This window comes from Octopus bimaculoides, chromosome 14, assembly GCF_046866305.1.
Source record: "Octopus bimaculoides isolate indiv1 chromosome 14, ASM4686630v1, whole genome shotgun sequence".
Classification (NCBI taxonomy): domain Eukaryota; kingdom Metazoa; phylum Mollusca; class Cephalopoda; order Octopoda; family Octopodidae; genus Octopus; species Octopus bimaculoides.
In genome coordinates this window covers 42,251,718-42,271,389 of record NC_142941.1, presented here as the reverse complement: position 1 = coordinate 42,271,389, position 19,672 = coordinate 42,251,718, and the positions used below count along the sequence as shown (strand labels likewise).

Here is a 19,672-nt window from a genome sequence, read left to right as displayed (position 1 = left end):
AAAGTAATTCTACATTTCTGAGAAGAGGAATTCATATTATATATACTCTTTATATAAGTTGGATGGTGTCCTCACCTTGATTATTACTTGCACTGTGTTTGGCTGTTGCATACTCCAGCCTTCTTCAGGTGTCTTGTGTTGAACTTGATTGGTTAGAATTTTGAACCTAACCTTTTCCTTGATTCATGGGATACAACTGTTCTCATTTCACTCATTGCATTATATGACATTTTTTTTTTCTTGCTTCAGATGATTTTTTTGTGGTTCACTTTAATGCCTTGCTTAGTAATAAACACAAAACCTTTGGGTGACTGCACTGCATTAGAAGGCTGGAGCATACAACAGCCAAAACGCAGTGTAAGCAACAATCCCGACTATTATAAACACTATACATAAGATTGAAGGTTACATTTGATAATTTGTTCTTGAAAACACTATGGTTCATTATAATTTGGGATGGTCACAGTTGTAAAGCTTTTAACTAGAGACTGCGTGAAATCAACCAAACCTAGAGTTAGATAACAACAACAACATGATTTTGTTCATAGATTCTACTCAATTAATTTCACTATGCAGCAGTAATTATATCTTTTATAAGTGGATCTCTTTGATGAGACATAAACGAGAAGAAAATAAGTTTGCAGACGACAGCGTAAGATTACTATGTGTAAGGGGAGATCATCGAGGCAGACTCGTGCGGGTGTGCAAGTGAGAGTAGCTGTAAACAATACGGAGATTGGGCTAAGTGTCGTCATGTGCCAATAGTAAATATAAAGTGGCTATGGATAAGGGGAGACTATCGAGTCAGACTGGATATTTAGCAGTAATTTTTGTGCGGGTGTGCAAGGGTTTATTGAAGCAACATTGTCATTACACAAAAGTTTCAAGAAACACAACGAGACACTAACAGGCACACACATACACACACGATAGCTTAGCTGGTCGAATGCTTCAAAGTCACTATCAATACTCTTCTTGCTAACGAATAATACATTTGTAATCTAATAAGAATTGTTTTAACTATAACATAGAAACAAATATTAATATATGCACACACACACACACATGTATGTATATATATATATATATATATATATATATATCAACATACCTGTCTTCTTATCCAACAACATAGCTGCATCCCTATGTACATACATGCGTTCTTCACAGACATGTGTCTATATATGTACGTGTATACATATATATTCTTCTGTCTCCTTTGATTTGTTGGAAAACATATGAATAACTATGTTTTGCTAATGCGGACCCATAATACTGCAACTTCTCTAAAGTTATCCATGCGTCTGCCAAAGGTGAGACTACCTTTCTCTTCCTCACAACATTAAATATTTCCAATTAAATCTTTCTTTTCTAATAATTAGATCACTCGTGTGTAAATGCATTTAAAAAAATATTTTTACTATATGATATCGAGTTGTCACCCCTTATTTATTTATTTATGTTCAGTGTTATTCATCGTCTCTCCGTTCCATACAAGTATAGTCTCTGTTAATTAATTACGGTTACCATATTAAGTGAGTTAGCTTTTACTTCATTATACATACATGCACACATGAAAACCCAAAAACAAACCTACTTACATTATTATATATAAATATAATAAATGTAAGGGCGGCGAGCTGGCAGATTTGTTAGCACGCCGGTCAAAATGCCTATTGGTATTTCGTCTGCCGTTATGTTCTGAGTGCAAATTCGGATCTTTTTTAAAACGGGGGCCACATTTTTCATTAATGTTTTACGTAGTATTTTTGGTACCGAAAGACTTTCAAACTTCAAGCCATAGCTTCGTTTTATTTGCTTTTTTCATTTTCTTTTTTTTTTTTCTTCGTTTTATTTGCTTTTTTCATTTTCTTTTTTTTTTTCTTCGTTTTATTTGCTTTTTTCTTTTTAAATTTGCTGTTTAACCCTAACCCTATCACCGATAGAATTGTTTCAGAATCGTTTGTTTATGTAGTCGGCACTTGATGTATATCGGCTGAATGGACGTCAGTGATTGGTTGAAATTACAGAAATACGACAACTTTAACATGGAATAACTTCGGGATTTCTTTTTTTTTTAAAGAAGACTAAGAGAAAAAGATGTTTTATAGGACACATTCTACCAGTGTTCCAAGTTTCAAAGTGTTTCGTTAATGAAAAATGTGGCCCCCGTTTTAAAAAAGATCCGCAAATTCTGCCATGGTCGACTTTGCCTTTCATTCTTTTGGGTTCAATTAAATAAGTACCAGTTACGCACTAGGGTCAATGTAATTGACATAATCCCCTTGTTTGTCCCCTTTGTGTTATATATTATATATATATATATATATATATATATATATATATATATATATATATATATATATATATTATATATACTGATGCATGTGTGTTTGTGAGTGTACATATTTATATAAAATATGATAAAATAAAGCATACTAATTAAGTCTGATTATTTTTACTCTGTTTCAGATGCAGAAGACTAAGAGATTAATCCCTGTTTTTCAGCAAGAACCTTCCTTGACATTGATACACCAATTAAAAACGGTGAGACAAATTAACTTGACAAATACTGCTTTGACTTCGTTATTCAGGCTGATAGAAATAGCTACTAAATCTCCCTTATATAAAACTCTACCATCTTAAACTAAAGAGAACACACTAAATATGGTTCTTTTAAATGGCTAGAAAACTTTTGAACACAGGTTTCTGATTTAGTCACGAACACATTATTTTTCGAAGGGAAGGGATTAGTTGACAACATTGACCCTAGTACTTGTCTAGCATTTTATTTTATCGACCCTCAGAGAAAGAAAGATAAAATTTGATCCATTCAGGAATTGAACCTAGTGCAAAAAAATGGACGTTATAGTACATAATAGTACCATCTGCATTTTGGCTTTTATAAAGTGTCACTATTCTATTAAAGAACACACATATCATATGCTCTTCATTTACTCCATTATTCATCTACTAATTGACTGTAACAGTACTGGAGCACAGCCTTCAAGAGCTCTGCGTAACTATATCGACTTCAATCGACATAGCCTGAATATATCTCGTAAATAATAAAAAGCTAAACAAATTTGGTGTGAAGGGAGATAACTCTCAGTTAAACCTAAATACAATTTATTTACCACGACACGTCGATTTTAGTTCATTCCCCATCAATATACATACGTAGACACATAACATCATAGATACACATTACATATGTGTGTGTATACATACATACATACAGACGTACATTTGCATATATATATATATATATATATATATATACACATGTGGATTATGTAGATACATACACACACACACACACACACATACGTGTGCATAAATACACGTGTGTGAGTGTATGTATGTATGTATGTATATATACATACATACATACAGACGTACATATGTATATATATACATATGCGGGTGTATATGTATGTATACACACACATACGTCTACATACATGTGCGTGTGTGTGTGTGTGTGTGTGTGTGTGCGCGCGCGCTCCCAATGAAGGCTTGTGGCCCGTTATGTGACCAAATTCCACTCAAAGTATATTGACCAACCAAAAACAAGGTTTATCTTTTGAAAACATTTTTGCTCAAGAAACAACGATGTAGTATAAACCTATAAGTACACCATGTTTGTGAAGATAAACTTCTTAATCCCCATGTCTGTGCCTATAACTATATATCTTATTCAGATTAAATTAAAACGGAAGGGATTATCAAAATTCAAAATGAGGAATAACTGGTTTCAGTGAGGCGAGTCCATTAAATTATTTGGATCTTTTTGGTTTGACGGGCAACACTTTCAAATTAGATTTCAATTACAATTAAATTTCAAATAAATTATTCTTTTCTACTCAAGGCACAAGGCCCAAAATTTTTGTGCAGGGGCCAGTCGATTAGATCGATCCAGTATGCTACTGGTACTTAATTTATCGACTCCGAAAGGATGAAAGGCAAAGTCGACGTCGGCGGAATTTGCTCTGTGGCACTGAACCTAAAACCACGTCTGCAAAGGGAGCTTTTTTAACCACATAACTATGTCTGTTCCTGAATATATATATATAATACAGCAAAACATCATTAATCATTATTATTCAGTAAAGAGTCACTTGTACCTAATTTATAACCAGTTTTGTACTCATGTCAGATGTTGAAAGAAGAGTTACTTCCCTTGAATCAATAGTTAGCAATGTTTTCATTAGCGCGTGAACGTAAATGCGTGTGTGTATTTATGAGTGTCTAAATAATTTTTAATGCTTCAACTTTGGTTACTACTTATGATTCATGGTTAATTTTATACACACATGACCACACACACAATATTAAAAAAAAAATTTTATTCTTCAGCACCACATGTCTCGCTTTTGTTCATGCAAACAACACAAATTAAAACCCTATCCTTAACCAAAACTCTTTTGTTTTTCCTGTATTTATGTGTATAAGGGATGAAATTGTATTACATGAAAAAATTGTATTACAGAAAAAATTGTATTACATGTGTATAAGGGATGACCACTAGGTGAACATCCAATATGCTAGAAAGAGGTCATCAACGACCCAACCACATTTTTCTGGAGAACATTATTTTTCTTTGTGGTTGGGTCATTGATGACCTCTTTCTAGCATATTGGATGTCCACCTAGTGGCCATCCCTTGTACACATGTAATACAATTTTTTCTGAATTTTCAGATTTTTTATATGCTAGGCCACTTGGTTTTAAATTGAATTAATATTCAATTTATCACCCTATCTATATAAATATATATATATATATATATTACAATTAAAAGGGTAAAGGTTTATCAATTTATTAATTTATTAATAAATTAACAATTAATAATTTTACCAAGCCCTTCGGTATGTAAACACCATTATCGGTGGAGAACTTATTTAAAAGTTCTTATACATTTATAAACATGATTAACTTCGACTGGTTAGTTTTCATTGTTTTTCTTCTTGTTTTGCCTTTGTGAGTTACAAGTAATGCTATCTGTTGGAGTCTCAGCTTTTTAGCTGCTATTTCTGAACTTCGGTATGTGGTGAAGCAACTATTTGCTGATCCCTTAATTATGTTTATATATATATATATATATATATATATATATACGCACACACACACACACACACACACACACACACACACACATATATGTGGTTTGCTTTGGTGTTATTTTCATTGTAATGAAAGTGCTTTACATAGAATGTATGCAGTGCCTAGCAGTGATATTTTCTGTATGTTACATATATTCACAAGTCTCAGTGTTTTGGATATGTCTGGATACTTTTTAATCTTACCTTATGCAGCTATCATTATAGGTATTGTTTCTGTTTTTAGGCTTCACATTCAAGTTACCTCTATTTCCAGATCTTTGACTTTCGAGTGTTTTTCCAATTCTTTTAAAGACATATAGTCATCTGATGGGATTGATACATTAATTATAATTATTATAATTATTGGTGAGCCAACAGAATCGTTAGCACACTAGGCGAAAATGTTTAGTGGCATTTTGTCTGTCTTTACATCATCGATTCAAATTCTGCCAAAGTCAACTTTGCCTTTCATCCTTTTGGGGGTCAATAAATTATGTACCAGTTAAAAACTGGGTCAATGCAATCAACTTAGCCCTTCCCCCAGAATAGCTGGCCATATCCCAAATATGAAACTTTGATCATTATTATTGCTGTTGTTGTTGTTGTTGTTAAAGACATTGCACAGTATCCAATATAGTGATGTTGTGGATTGAAGATATTATGTCTATCAGTGGTTTGTACTGTCTGTCAAGTTGCAACAAGGACCGACAGTATTTTTATGCAATACATGTGCAGTTCCATGTAAAGCTGATTTCTTGCAAGATACATAGATTGTTAGGTATTTCTATAGTTTCTAGATGTTTCTTCAGGTTGGCTGGTATTGAACCCAATGCTCCAATGACAACAGGGACAACCTTTATGTTTGACTCTCATAACCGCCACATCTTGGTGATCATAATTCTCAGCTCTCCATATTTATCAATTGTTATTATTATTATTATTATTATTATTATTATTATTATTATTATCGAGTGAGAGAGCAGTGCATGCCATCAAAGTGACACTGGGGTAAAATATTCAAAGCCCAGTATACCCATCATGACTACCCATCTGATAAGAGTACACCAGCCACATGCATCAGAAGCATATGTGCGTGACATGGTGATCTCATATCAAAATACACAGCGCATGACCTTGCAGGTGAGGCCCAGTTAGAATTTTCTTCAGGTCAAGTAGCCCATCCTGCTCAAAAGGTCCCTAAATAAGGGTTGTTTAAAGAAGTTGAACGAAACACCCATGTTTCCAAAGGTGAATTATCCAAATCCCAAAGAATTCCTCTCAATACATGGCTATGGTGCTCCCCAACTACTTCTGCTCATGATCAGAGATGCACATATCGTCAGCCACCTAGGGACATGCTCAACTGGTTACGGTCAAACAACTGACAAGCAAATCTGTGGTATTTGAGCAGAATATTTGCTGTAGCCCATCTTTTATACCAAGACAAAACAACGTACATGATAACACTTCCAATCAGTTAAGATCAGAAGCCATGTGAGCCACTGCCTGGTATTGCATCAGGGCAGATTATTATTATTATTAGTAGTAGTAGTAGTATTAGTATTATTTCTGGGTTTTCAGTGATTATATATCTGTCTATATATATATATATATATATATATATATATATATATATATCTTATATAATATTTATACTGATGATGTGTCTTCTATTAAGAGCCATGGCTGATATCCAAGCCAACATCGGAAGATGCTCTTAAATGTATTTGTAATATCACAGAATCATAACAACTGTGTTTAACTAAGGGGTTTTGTTGTGAAGGGAATCTGTTGACCAAGTCAGTCAGTATCCATCATATTAGTTTTTGTGTTCGCCACTCTCCTTAAATTCTGATCTGTAAATGACAGTCACTGAGAGGCTTCAAATAATAACCCTTTCTATTTAATTACTTCGTATGGGAGTGGTGTGCACATGTGCAGCAATATGAATATGTATGTGCATTACATGCATGCATATGCTTATACATAGACACACACATTTATATATATTTACTAATACATACATAGACACACAAACACGTAACGCATGTGCACAAACACATAGCACACATACACATGCAAACATATAAGACATATACAAAAACACAAATGCGCAAACACATACACACACATGCACAAACATAGAGCTCACATGCACACACACATATACACACACACACACGCACGCACATACACACAGACACAGACACACACACACACACACACGCACACACACACACAATATAGTTGTGTTTATGTATATATGTGTTTATGTGTATATGTGTTTATGTTTATGTCCATACATATGTGTGTGTGTGAATGTTTGCACGCACGTGCATGTATGAAGACACACAAGCACAAATGCATGCACACACATACACACACACATACACACACACACACACACACACAAACATATGCATGTTTCTGCTTCTGTGGGTCTTCATACATGCAGACACATATACACACACACGCACACACATTCAAACACACACGCGTGCATGCGTGCACACACACACACACACACACAATAAGAAGACACTGTAATGTACACAGTTTATAATAAATAAACTTAGCTACTGGTATAGATCAGACAGAGCATCAAAACAGTTTATATTTCTGAACCTTCTTAGTTGACGTTTTTATTGTAATTTTCAATAGCAACCGTATCAAGAAAGATATGAAAGCTTTAATAATTGCTGTTTTCAACACAGTTTAAGTGCCCCCACTTCAAAATACAATTGAAACATTTATTATTATTATCATTATTATTATTATTTCTTATACACACAACATATCAGACTGTTGGAAAAGAAAAATTTCTAGCATCAGGCTGCAACAAGTACCCTTAAATACCAAGAAACTTCCTAATTATACTGTTTCCAATAATATTGTGTCTTGGAGTTGCACTAAACCAAGTTTTATGACTATTTCCGCTATCCATCTGTAATTATTATTATTATTATTTTGTCCATCTTTATGTTCTGAGTTCAAATTCCGCCAAGGTTAAATTTAACTTTCATCTTTTCAGGGTCAATAAAATAAGTACCAGTTAAACACTAGTATCAATGTAATCAACTCATCCCACTCATCCAAAATTGCTGCCCTTGTGGAAAAATTTGAAACCATCATCATCATCATCATCATCATCATCATCATCATGATTATTATCATTATTATTATTATTATCATTATTATTATTATTATTATCATTATTATCATTATTATTATCATTATTAATAATGATAATAATAATAATAATAATAATAATAATAATAATGATAATAATTTTTTTAAATTGATGTAACTCTTCTCGAAGGTAGATAGACAATAAGAAGAGTATGATGCGATTTGTAATAGAGATTGTTTATTTGGTGGGTTGAACAATACTTCAACAGAACACCTGTCTTCTTCAGGTTCAATACGTAAAATGTAAACTGTAATTTATACTATGATTTTCCTTAGGCACTGGACTGTTTAAGTATCTACCAGAATTTCTAAAAGTTCCAGTTCTTATTCTGTGTGACATAAAATCAACCTTCTCAGTCTACTCAATTTCGATATTTCTATTACAAATTGCATCATGTTCTTCTTATTGTCTATTTTCATTATTATTATTATTATTATGGAGAAGGCGGTGAGCTGATAGAATCGCTAGCACCTTAGATGAAATGCTTAATGGTATTTCGCCCATTGCTACATTCTGCATTCAGACTCCACCAAGGTCAACTTTGCCTTTCATCCTTTCGGGGCTGATAAATTAAGTACGAGTTGAACACTGGGGTAAATGTAATTGACACATCCCCCCCCCATAACAAATGTCTGCCTTTGTGGCAAAATTTAAAACCATTATTATTATTATTATTATTATTATCATTATGAAGAGGGTGAGCTGGCAGAATCGTTAGCACACTGATTGAAATGCTTAGTGGTATTTTGCCCGTTGCTACGTTCTGAGTTCAAATTGCACCAAGGTCATCTTTGCCTTTTATCCTTTCGGGGTTGATAAATTAAGTACCAGTGGAACACTGGGGTCGATGTAGTCGACTAGCCCCCTCCCCCACAAGTTCAGGAATTGTGCCTAAAGTAGAAAGGATTATTATTATTATTATTATTATTATTATTATTATTATTATGAAGGCGACGAGCTGGCAGAATCGTTAGCACAGTGGATTAATAAAAATCTTTTATTGATTTTAGTTGCTCATTTGTTTTTAAATTTTGATGTGCATTCAAAAATTTAACACACACATGTATGTATGCTACTGTTCTACTGCTCATTAGCAGTACAAAATTTTTTTTCCTATGTTTATCTAAAGAGAGAAAATATATGCAGTGCTATGATACAAAATGTCAAATACAAAGATGACTGCTTTGCTGAGGAGGTTTAATAAGACTAAAACTAATTGAGAGTTGTTACTAAACTTTCCAAATGTGTCACATTTCTCACATCTGCTCAATTTTTATCAACTCTGATTATAAAGTTGTCTCCCTTGCATTTCATGCCACAATTATTAAGTTGAACAATGTTTTTCTCTTTATAACAGATATGATATTAACTGGTTAAAAAAAAAAATAATACTTTTCATCACTACATTTAGTATGTTGACTCAACATTTGCCATACCATATTTTCCAGTATACAAGACAACATAGTATATTGTGTGAACATGTGGTGTAAACATTCAAACAACTCCACTAAGTTTCCAAATCCAGCTGCAGTACATACTGAAATTTTGGTTCTCCAAATTTTAGTATATCAGTCAACCTAGTACTTTTGATTGCAAATTTTGGTCTGAAAATTTCAGCTTATATCGTTAATCTTTTATCTTTTACTTGTTTCAGCCATTAGACTTCACCTTGAAGAATTTTTAGTCAAATGAGTCGAACCAAGTAATTTTTTTCTTAAAACCTAGTACTTATTCTATCAGTCTCTTTTGCCAAACTGCTAAGTTACAGATACATAAAAACACCATGACCAGTTGTAATGCAGTGGTGGTGGGACAAACACAGACACAAAGACACACATGTATAGATACAATATACAATATATATATATATATATATATATATATATATATATATATATATATATATAGATATATTCGACAGGCTTCTTTCAGTTTCCATTTTCCAAATTCACTCATAAGACTTTAGTCAGCCAGGGGCTATAGTAGAAGACACTAGCCCAAGTTGCCATGGAGCGGGACTGAACCTGAAACCATGTGATTGAGAAGCATGTTTTTTACCACACAGCCACACCTCTGCCTCCAGAAGATATGATAATTATTTATCCAGATAATATATTCGTAGTCGAAGGATATAAATAGATATAACTCTTTAATGGCAATGTTCCTTTTGCTGATAATACTGGAAGCAGTTTTATTAACCAGTGTAAAACAGCGACAGTATAGTACATTTGATGATTATGTATTGCAGTGGTTGTTTGTAGTTTAGCCTAAGGTTAGTCTTATTCCTGCATATTTATGACCAAAGTATATTGTCCACGACAGTCTGGTGAGTGGAACAAGTAAAAGATAAAAGATATAGATATAAGATTTTGCAAGGAGTTGTAACTGGGTACCTGAGGTAGCATATTCATGTTTCCTAAATATTTCATTTCTTTAGCTTGAAACTTTACAATGTCTGTTGATTTTGTTTAAAAGAATAGTCACTCATGAAATGTGTTATTATTATTATTTGTTTATATGCTTTAACACATGTATTTCTGCAAATATAACAGCCTATTGATTCAATTTATTTTTGTCGTTTCTCTTTTTTTATCTGCTTTCATTCTTCTCACTTGGACAGTTGTGGACATGTAAGGTTAGTATTGTCTTTTGTTAAATCAAGCCAACAAATGTTGTACCTTTTTCTCACAAATGTACATGTAGACACCTGTATGCTTGTGTGTGTCTACACACACATATATATATACAAGTACATATTCATATAAATGCGTATTATTTATGCGAGCCTGGCATTATAGATTCTTTAGATGTGCCTATGAAACTTTATGTTGCATGGAGCTGAATGAAACTGTTATTAAGTAATGTGTGTGTGTGTGTGCGCGTGCACACACATATGTGTTATATCTTTACTACCCACAAGGGGCTACACACAGAGGGGACAAACAAAGACAGACAAACGGATTAAGTCGATTATATCGACTCCAGTGCGTAACTGGTACTTATTTAATCGACCCCGAAAGGATGAAAGGCAAAGTCGACCTCGGCGGAATTTGAACTCAGAATGTAGCGGCAGACGAAATACCGCTAAGCATTTCGCCCTGCGTGCTAACAAACATACATATATATATGTGTGTGTATATATATATATATATATATATATATATATATATATACACACACACACATACACATACACACACACACACACATACAGACAGACAGATAGATAGACATACATATGTGCATACATATAAGCATACATACAAACATACATATATATATATATATATAGGTGAGAAAGTTGGTATGTGAAAGCACCCTCATCATCATCATCGTTTAACGTCCGCTTTCTATGCTAGCATGGGTTGGACGATTTGACTGAGGCTTGGTGAACCAGATGGCTACACCAGGCTCTATACCAAGATGCTCTTCCTGTTGCCAACTCTCATTCGTCTCCAAGCAAAATGACATTTCCACATGGAATATTGGAAATGAATGACATTATATATATCGAAATCGAACTAAATCCGATGACTGGCCCCCATGCCAACGTCTCCTTCATTGGACACTAAACTCGGCTTGTGAAGACCTGTTGGGGCAAGTGAAAGCGAAATCGTGATGGCACCACTGTTTGAGCATGATCGTTACCAGTGTCACCTTCCTGGCACGTGAAAAGTCATTCGAGTGAGATCATTGCCAGTGCCACTGGACTGGCTCCTGTACAGGTGGCATGTAAAATACACCATTTTGAGTGTGGCCATTGCCAGTATCGCCTGACTGGCTTTCATGCCGGTGGCACGTAAAAGCACCCACTATACTCTCAGAGTGGTTGGCGTTAGGAAGGGCATCCAGCTGTAGAAACTCTGCCAAATCAGATTGGAGCTTGGTGTAGCAATCTGGTTCACCAGTCCTCAGTCAAATCGTCCAACCCATGCTAGCATGGAAAGTGGACGTTAAACGATGATGATGATGATGAGATGAGTGAGTGGACAAATGAAAGAAGGGCACTCAGCACAATTATTGTAAGTTATATGTATAGATCAAAACAGTTTGATTCAGTATATACATACATTTATCATGTGTACATATACACACATACATTCAAACATACATACATGCACATTCTGATGCACATGCACACATATGCACACACAAATACACATACTAATACACATGTATATGCATATTTTTGAGTACAAAAAATGAATGTAAATGCTTATAGACCCAAATATTTGAATATGTTTTGTATTAAAATATTCCATGTTTAAGAGACAGTTTTCATTTATACTCAATAATTACAAAATAATTTTGTTGTCATTTCAGAAAACGCTCAATGTTTGAACCCTACAACAGCTGGCTCTATCAGTTATGAGAGGGGCAATTCTGGCACCAGTTTGTATATTGCTCACCTGCTTTCACTACTGCCTGTGTGTCGACCTCATTTATCATGTTGATGAAAGTCAGGAGGCAGGTAGCTTCCTGGGCGATATATCTGCTGACATACACTTGCATGATAGCATCACTCTACAAGATCGTAGATTGATTAGTTTTAGTCAGTTGTCAAAGAAAGGCACAGCTGTATCACAGCTATTCAATGTAACCAGGAGTGGAAAACTCTACACGGGACAAGCATTCGATGCAGAATCACTTTGTATATACAACACAGAATGTTACAGGATGGTAGATGTTGCCGTACAAAAAGCAGATATTTTCATGAACATATTAAAAATTAAAGTTATTATAAAGGATATCAATGATCATGAACCTCGTTTTCATAGTAAGCAAATAAACCTAACATTTTCTGAAACTGACCGAAGTGGAACTAAAAAGTCCATTCCAAATGCTATTGACGATGATGTTGGGGTTTTAAATTCTCAAATTACATATCAACTCAAAAGAGAACCCAATTTACCATTTGAATTATCAATTTCAGAAAAACTAGATGGCACATCAAAACTTGGAATAATATTAGAAGAGACATTAGATAGAGAAGTACAAGACGTATACCATGTACAGGTCATTGCAAAAGATGGAGGATCCCCACCCAAACAAAGTATTTTAAATGTTCAAATATTTGTACTTGATGTAAATGATAATTCACCTGTGTTTACTCGAGATATTTACAATGTTTCTATCAAGAGAGATCACCCATCAAATATTCCAGTTGCCGTTGTGAGTGCAACTGATTCTGACGCGGGAAAAAACAGTCAAGTTTCATACCATTTCAGCTCAAAAACATCTGATATCGGGAAGGCACATTTTGAATTGAAGGAAACCAGTGGGGAAATTTTCCGCCGGAGAAATATAACATCAGAACAAAAATTATTTTATAAATTATTTGTAGAAGCTGCAGATGGAGGAAGTCCACCTTTAAGTTCTATTGCATTGGTTCTCGTATATGTGATCAACCAACAAAACAATGCTCCAAGTATAGATGTCAATTTTGTATCAGCTTTAGCGGAAAACACTGTTACTGTATCGGAAGGTACTAAAGTCGGAAGTTTTATTGCTTATATAAAAGTCACCGACAATGACAGCGGCAAGAAGGGTGAGGTGAGCTGTGAGCTAAAACACAGTAAATTCCAACTTTTAAGTTTAGGTTCAAAGGAATATAAAGTAATTCTCAAAACTTCAGTAGACAGAGAAGTTGAAGATCTTCATAATATAACAATATCATGTAGAGATAATGGGTCTCCACCATTAACAACAGAAAGTAAATTTTCTATCCAAGTAATGGACGTCAATGATGTCCAGCCGCAGTTTACAAAAGATGTATTCAAATTTTTGACCTATGAAAATGAGGAGGCAAACTTTCCTGTAGGGTTTATCAATGCTACTGACCCTGATTTAGGGCTTGGGGGTCAACTTACATATTCTCTGCTATATAAAAATAATAAAGTGCTTCCGTTTAAAATTACAAATGAAGGATTAATTCTAACAACAAGAACATTAGACAGGGAAGTAGAAGAAATATATGAATTTCAAGTTTTCGTCAAAGACAATGGAAAACCATCATTGAATAATACAGCAAATGTCATTGTTGAAGTCATGGACGAAAACGATAACGCCCCATATTTTATCTTTCCAAATGTTGATCCCTTTAACTTAGATGTACACTATCATCCACAGAGTAAAAGTGATATCACTACAATTAGAGCCTCTGACAGAGACGGTCATGTCAACGCCTTTCTTACATATGAAATAATTAAAGGTAACAATAAACACTTGTTTGCAATTAACCTACACTCGGGTGTATTATCTTTCTCTCGTAAAGTTTATCAAAATGATATAGGGACATATGAACTTCAATTTCTTGTAAAAGACAGTGGCATTCCAGTTTTATCAGCTACGACCACCATGACGCTGACATTAACAGTCAGTAATGAAACTACTAGAATGCTAACGAATCTTGAATTGCAGTCAGATAATAAAATACATCTTAATTTAGTAATAGCCATTACATCCATTGCAGTAGTGGTGTCAATTGCAGTTGTAGTTTCACTAACGCTATGCATTGTCAGATGCAATAATATGAGGAATGCTTCTTACAGAGCAGTAGAGAACCTTTCCAATCAATCTCGGAATGAAATGCGGCATTTAATGTCTCAGATTGATAACCCAGTTATTGTTACAAGGAATCCGAAGGAAATGAGAAGTAGAAATATACAGCTCGTTGGCTCAAAAAGTCAGCTCTTTTCTAGAGATATACTAAAAAATAAAAAGGCCAAAAAATTACCAACTGTCAAACAGGTGAGTTCAACGCTTTCATTTACACAAACTTATCATCATCATCATCATGGTCATTGTCATCATCGACGTAATCATCATCATCATTATCAACATCATCATTATCATCATCATTGTCATCATCGTCATCGCCATCATGGACATCCTCCTCCTCCTCCTCCTCATCAACATCGTCATCATCATTACCACCACCACCATCATCATCATCATCATCATCTCTGTCCATATAATTTTCATGTTCACTTTTACATGCTGTTATGTGTTGCAAGAGAATTACTATGATGAAACATAGCAATTCTCCATGTTTTGTTTTCTTTCTTTTTCTGTGAATTGTCATTTCTGATTGTTACGAGCATATTTCCTCCTCCACCTATTTCTGCTTACTGCCAAAGTATTGAGCACTGTCCATGATTGATTACTGAGACCACTTTCGAATTTGGTTTCCCTACCAACTGTTAGCATATCCCCAGTTTCTCTTTCCAGGTATCATACCCTTCAGACAGATTCTAAAGAGACCATAATTTCAACACTTGATGTCACCAAACAGTCTTAATGAGTTCCTTTTGAGTTTACTAAAATTGGCTTCTCATTGATTTGTATAATGTTGAAAAGAAAGTCCTGCCACATTTCAAGATGGGAAAGCAACAAATGCTTCTTTGGTCTCGACGTATTTAATCAAGATAATATTATCCCTCATTATTGATTACATAATCTCATATCTATTTGGTAAATTGTTGACCTTTCAGGCGAAAATTTCTTTAGGTTTTGCAGCAAAGAAACACTCCATATTATTTTAAATCTTTCTCCAGTTAATAAACTATTTTTCCTCAAAATAATAGTGTGATAATCTGAAGAGATGATAATCAGATAAGCAAAGTAAGGAGAACAAAGCAAAACTTCCCTATTTAACACCGCAATCTTTTTCTAAGTGACATCGATAATATGTGGTCTTGAATTATCATTTAAGAGTAACACCCCTTTACGATAGATCAACAATGGGAGCTCCCTCTGCAAATTTTTGTGCAATGCTTCCAATTGATGACATTAATTCTCCACATTAACTTTCCTATTTTGGCTTAACACTTCATGATAAAGGTCACCCTTCATATCTTACCAAACACAAAGCATGACCATTTTCAGATGTAGTCCTGGTTTGGAGAGGGGTTCTTCTTTGTTATTGGTTGTTAACCAGTGTTGTTTTCTTTAGATATGATTATAGGGAATCCACTTTTCATAATTTGTAATGATTCTTCACAGTAAACATTCAGCAGCAAGTCTACTCTTCAAAAATGAACAGAGAGCAACTCTTTGATGAAGCTATGAAGCAGTCAGATGATGAAGGACTTACTGACCGAATTTATGTACTTTTACTAGTTTATGAAGATTTTTAATGATTAAATTGTAACTTGAATTTAACTATTTTGTGAATTCCCATGTAGTGTGCTTTGGATTTCCCTCAATTATAGTTGTCAGAAGCTCAATAGTGACAGAACTTGATCTTTCAGGTTGAGGGAAATCTGCAAATGAAAAATTTCCCAAGCAAAACTGGCCAAACCCTCATTGGCATGTCTGGATACTTACAGGTTCCTTTTCATAAACAGAACAAATATTTCTTGGTACTTCCATTGCTAAAGAGACGCTTTGGAATTAATACAGCCCTCAGTGTCTGATATGTGTCTAATCTAAACTAATTTTAAAAAGGTAAAATTGATAAGAGTTTATCCATAATAATATAATGTAATCTGCAAAGAAAAAAAAAGGTATTAGAATATAAAAATTAATGCTTATTTTACCATAAATACTGAAAAAGCACCCTGCAAGTGATCAAATCAAAAATGCAGCAGGAATTTGTTTCCAACTTAGTATTTGAACTCTTCAATCAGGTATTTCTCAGTAATAAATTTCATGAAGTGGTTTTGAAATACTTCAGGTCCTGAAGTTATTTTTTCAGACTAGATGATACAATCTAATCCACACACACAAACACAGGAGCAATGTAAATGCTATGCATCTAAACTTTAACTTTAATTGGTGTTAAAAGTGGATTTCAGACAGTGTTACGTTCTTTGTGAGGCCAAGTATTCTGAATTGAGGACTAATCTTTTATACAATTTCTTATTCATATCTTGTATAAGAAAATTATTTATGACAATGAAAATAGATCAAGATGATTAGGATAATTTATACAAATAATAATAATAATAATAATAATAATAATAATAACAACAACATGAACTTCTAACTTGTCTCTTGAGGTCTCTGGGTGAGACTTGGAGCCAACTTTTACAAATGTAAAGCAAAAGTCAAACATAAAATAATAATAATAATAATAATAATAATAATAATAATAATAATCCAGTGAGTTTCTTTGTCCTAAGAGTTGGAAAGACACTCGAGAAATGGAATCAGAATTGAAAGAAGAAAAACTTATAATGATAGTAGTAATAATAATAATAATAATAAGAAGAAGAAGAATCATAATAATAATAATAAATATGTATGTATGTATGTATGCATGCATGTGTGTGTATTTATGTATGTGTGTGTCTGTGTATTCATTTATATATACACTCATGCATCCATACATATACCTTAAGATTTGGAAATAACTTTGTGCTCTACCTTCAAGAAATGCTGCATTATCAGCCTTATCATCTGGCATTCTTAAATGTATTCTCAAGTTTTTCTAGCAGACAGCAAGATAATGGAGAATGTGATAAAGTCACCTTTAAAGATTCTGACCTCACTGATATCTCCAATAAAAATTACATAAGTCTAGGCCCATTAGAAAGGCAAAAGAACAAAAGCTTGCTCAATCTCGATTTTCAGTAACATTATAAAACAAACTTGTTGCTTCAATGCACCTAAGAATTTCCTTAAAACTGAAGTTATTGCTCTTGAAAGCTGCAAACCTTGAGCCTGTGATTGTCTGTCAAACTAACAACCTGTGACTTACGATGTGAGATTATATTAAAGCTAACTCAACTAATACTGTGAATTGGTACAATCATTAAATTGTCAGGTGATATGCCTATGCTATTTAATTATAGCTCTTTGCATTCTGAGTTTAAATCCTACTGAAGTTAGCTTTTATTTTGTATTACTTTGTGGAGGTCAATAAAATAAATTACTTGTTAAATAAAGGGGTTGATTTAATATTCAATATGTTAATATGGAAGAAGTGAATTAGGTAACAAATTTTATGTACTGCCTTGTAAATTTGACATGTCTCATTGTAGCCATAGGCTGACTGATAATTTGTCAATGAAATTTAGTAAACAAGAACTGTGCCAGAGCCCATTATATACATGCATCTACGTGTGCATATACATATGTGTATGTGTGTATACATGTGTGTAGCCGAGTGTCAGGATTGATGTTTGTGTATATCAATCTGGTGTAAATCAATGTGAATACCATGTCGTACTTAAGTCCTTTTAAGGTAGATGACTCTTTCAAGGGACATAACTCTGCTAAATTTCACCATGCAACATATAATTTGATAAAGCAACAATAAGATTAAATTCTGGATTTATTATAATTACATAAAGCCTTTAAAGATGGTGTTCCATCAAAGCCAAATTGAAATGCTCAAATCAATTCAAGAATTGACCTTTTTATAGGTCAGGCATGGTTGTGTGGTAAGAAATTTGCTTCCCAACCACATGGTTCTGGATTCAGTCCTACTATATGGCACCTTAAGCAAGCACCTTTTACTATATCCCCTGGTTGACCAAAGCCTTGTGAGTGAATTTTCTGGATGGAAACTGACAGAAGCCTGTTGTATATATACATATATATATATATATATATCTCAGCCCAAGAATTACAGCGTGATGTGCTGCTTGACTGGTCCCCCCCTCTCTCTCTCTCTCTCTCTCTTTATATATATATATGATGATGATGATGATGATCTTTTCTCCCGCCATGCCTCTGTCTACCCCTCCATCCTCTCTCTCCCCTTCGTAGTTTTTCCTTAAGGTCTTCAGGTTCTGGCTATATATAAATGAGAAACCCATTCTAAATTATCTCGCTGACGTACTACGACGAAATACCCAAGATGCAGATAAGATAGAGATTTTTTATTTATTTACGGCCTCAAACATCTCAATACCTTGCGCTTTATTTTTGCCCCCTATTATTTATCTTGTTTCTCTCCATGAAATTCAATTGAATTCAGTTGTTGTCTTAAATTCATGCTTATTCATTTTCTAAGCTTCCTAAATTCATGCTACGTTATATTCTAATCACCCAGAATTCATTGCTCTTTTAAAAAATTACGATTTATGCATTGTTGTCTCTCAAATATTTAAAATCTACAATTAAGAGCCCTATCTACTCGCTGGCGGTAACCCGCCCTCCCACCCCCTCCACCGGAAGTTCATTCGTCTGTCATCCCTCTGTCATCCCTCTGTCATCCCACCCCCTCCACCGGAAGTTCATTCCTCTGTCATCCCACCCCCTCCACCGGAAGTTCATTCCTCTGTCATCCCACTCCCTCCACCGGAAGTTCATTCCTCTGTCATCCCACCCCCTCCACCGGAAGTTCATTCCTCTGTCATCCCACCCCCTCCACCGGAAGTTAATTCCTCTGCCATCCCACCCCCTCCACCGGAAGTTCATTTCTCTGT

The 19,672-nt window shown here is 34.3% G+C and overlaps 1 protein-coding gene across 4 annotated transcripts in view; it reads left to right on the top strand.

Moving 5' to 3' along the window:
* LOC106872688 (protocadherin gamma-A4) overlaps window positions 1-19,672 on the top strand; it is a 251,571-nt gene that overhangs the window by 217,240 nt on the left and 14,659 nt on the right. For 2 of the 4 annotated variants that reach the window (XM_052973105.2, XM_052973104.2), the window contains 3 exons: window positions 2,473-2,547; window positions 10,915-10,929; window positions 12,618-15,044. In XM_052973105.2, coding sequence (XP_052829065.1) covers window positions 12,663-15,044 — 2,382 coding nt within the window. In that variant the 5' untranslated portion in view covers window positions 2,473-2,547; window positions 10,915-10,929; window positions 12,618-12,662. Of the gene's footprint in view, window positions 1-1,392; window positions 1,536-2,472; window positions 2,548-10,914; window positions 10,930-12,617; window positions 15,045-16,298; window positions 18,181-19,672 lie in introns of those variants that run through there. The other 2 variants (XM_089362730.1, XM_089362729.1) reach the window with 2 other exon arrangements.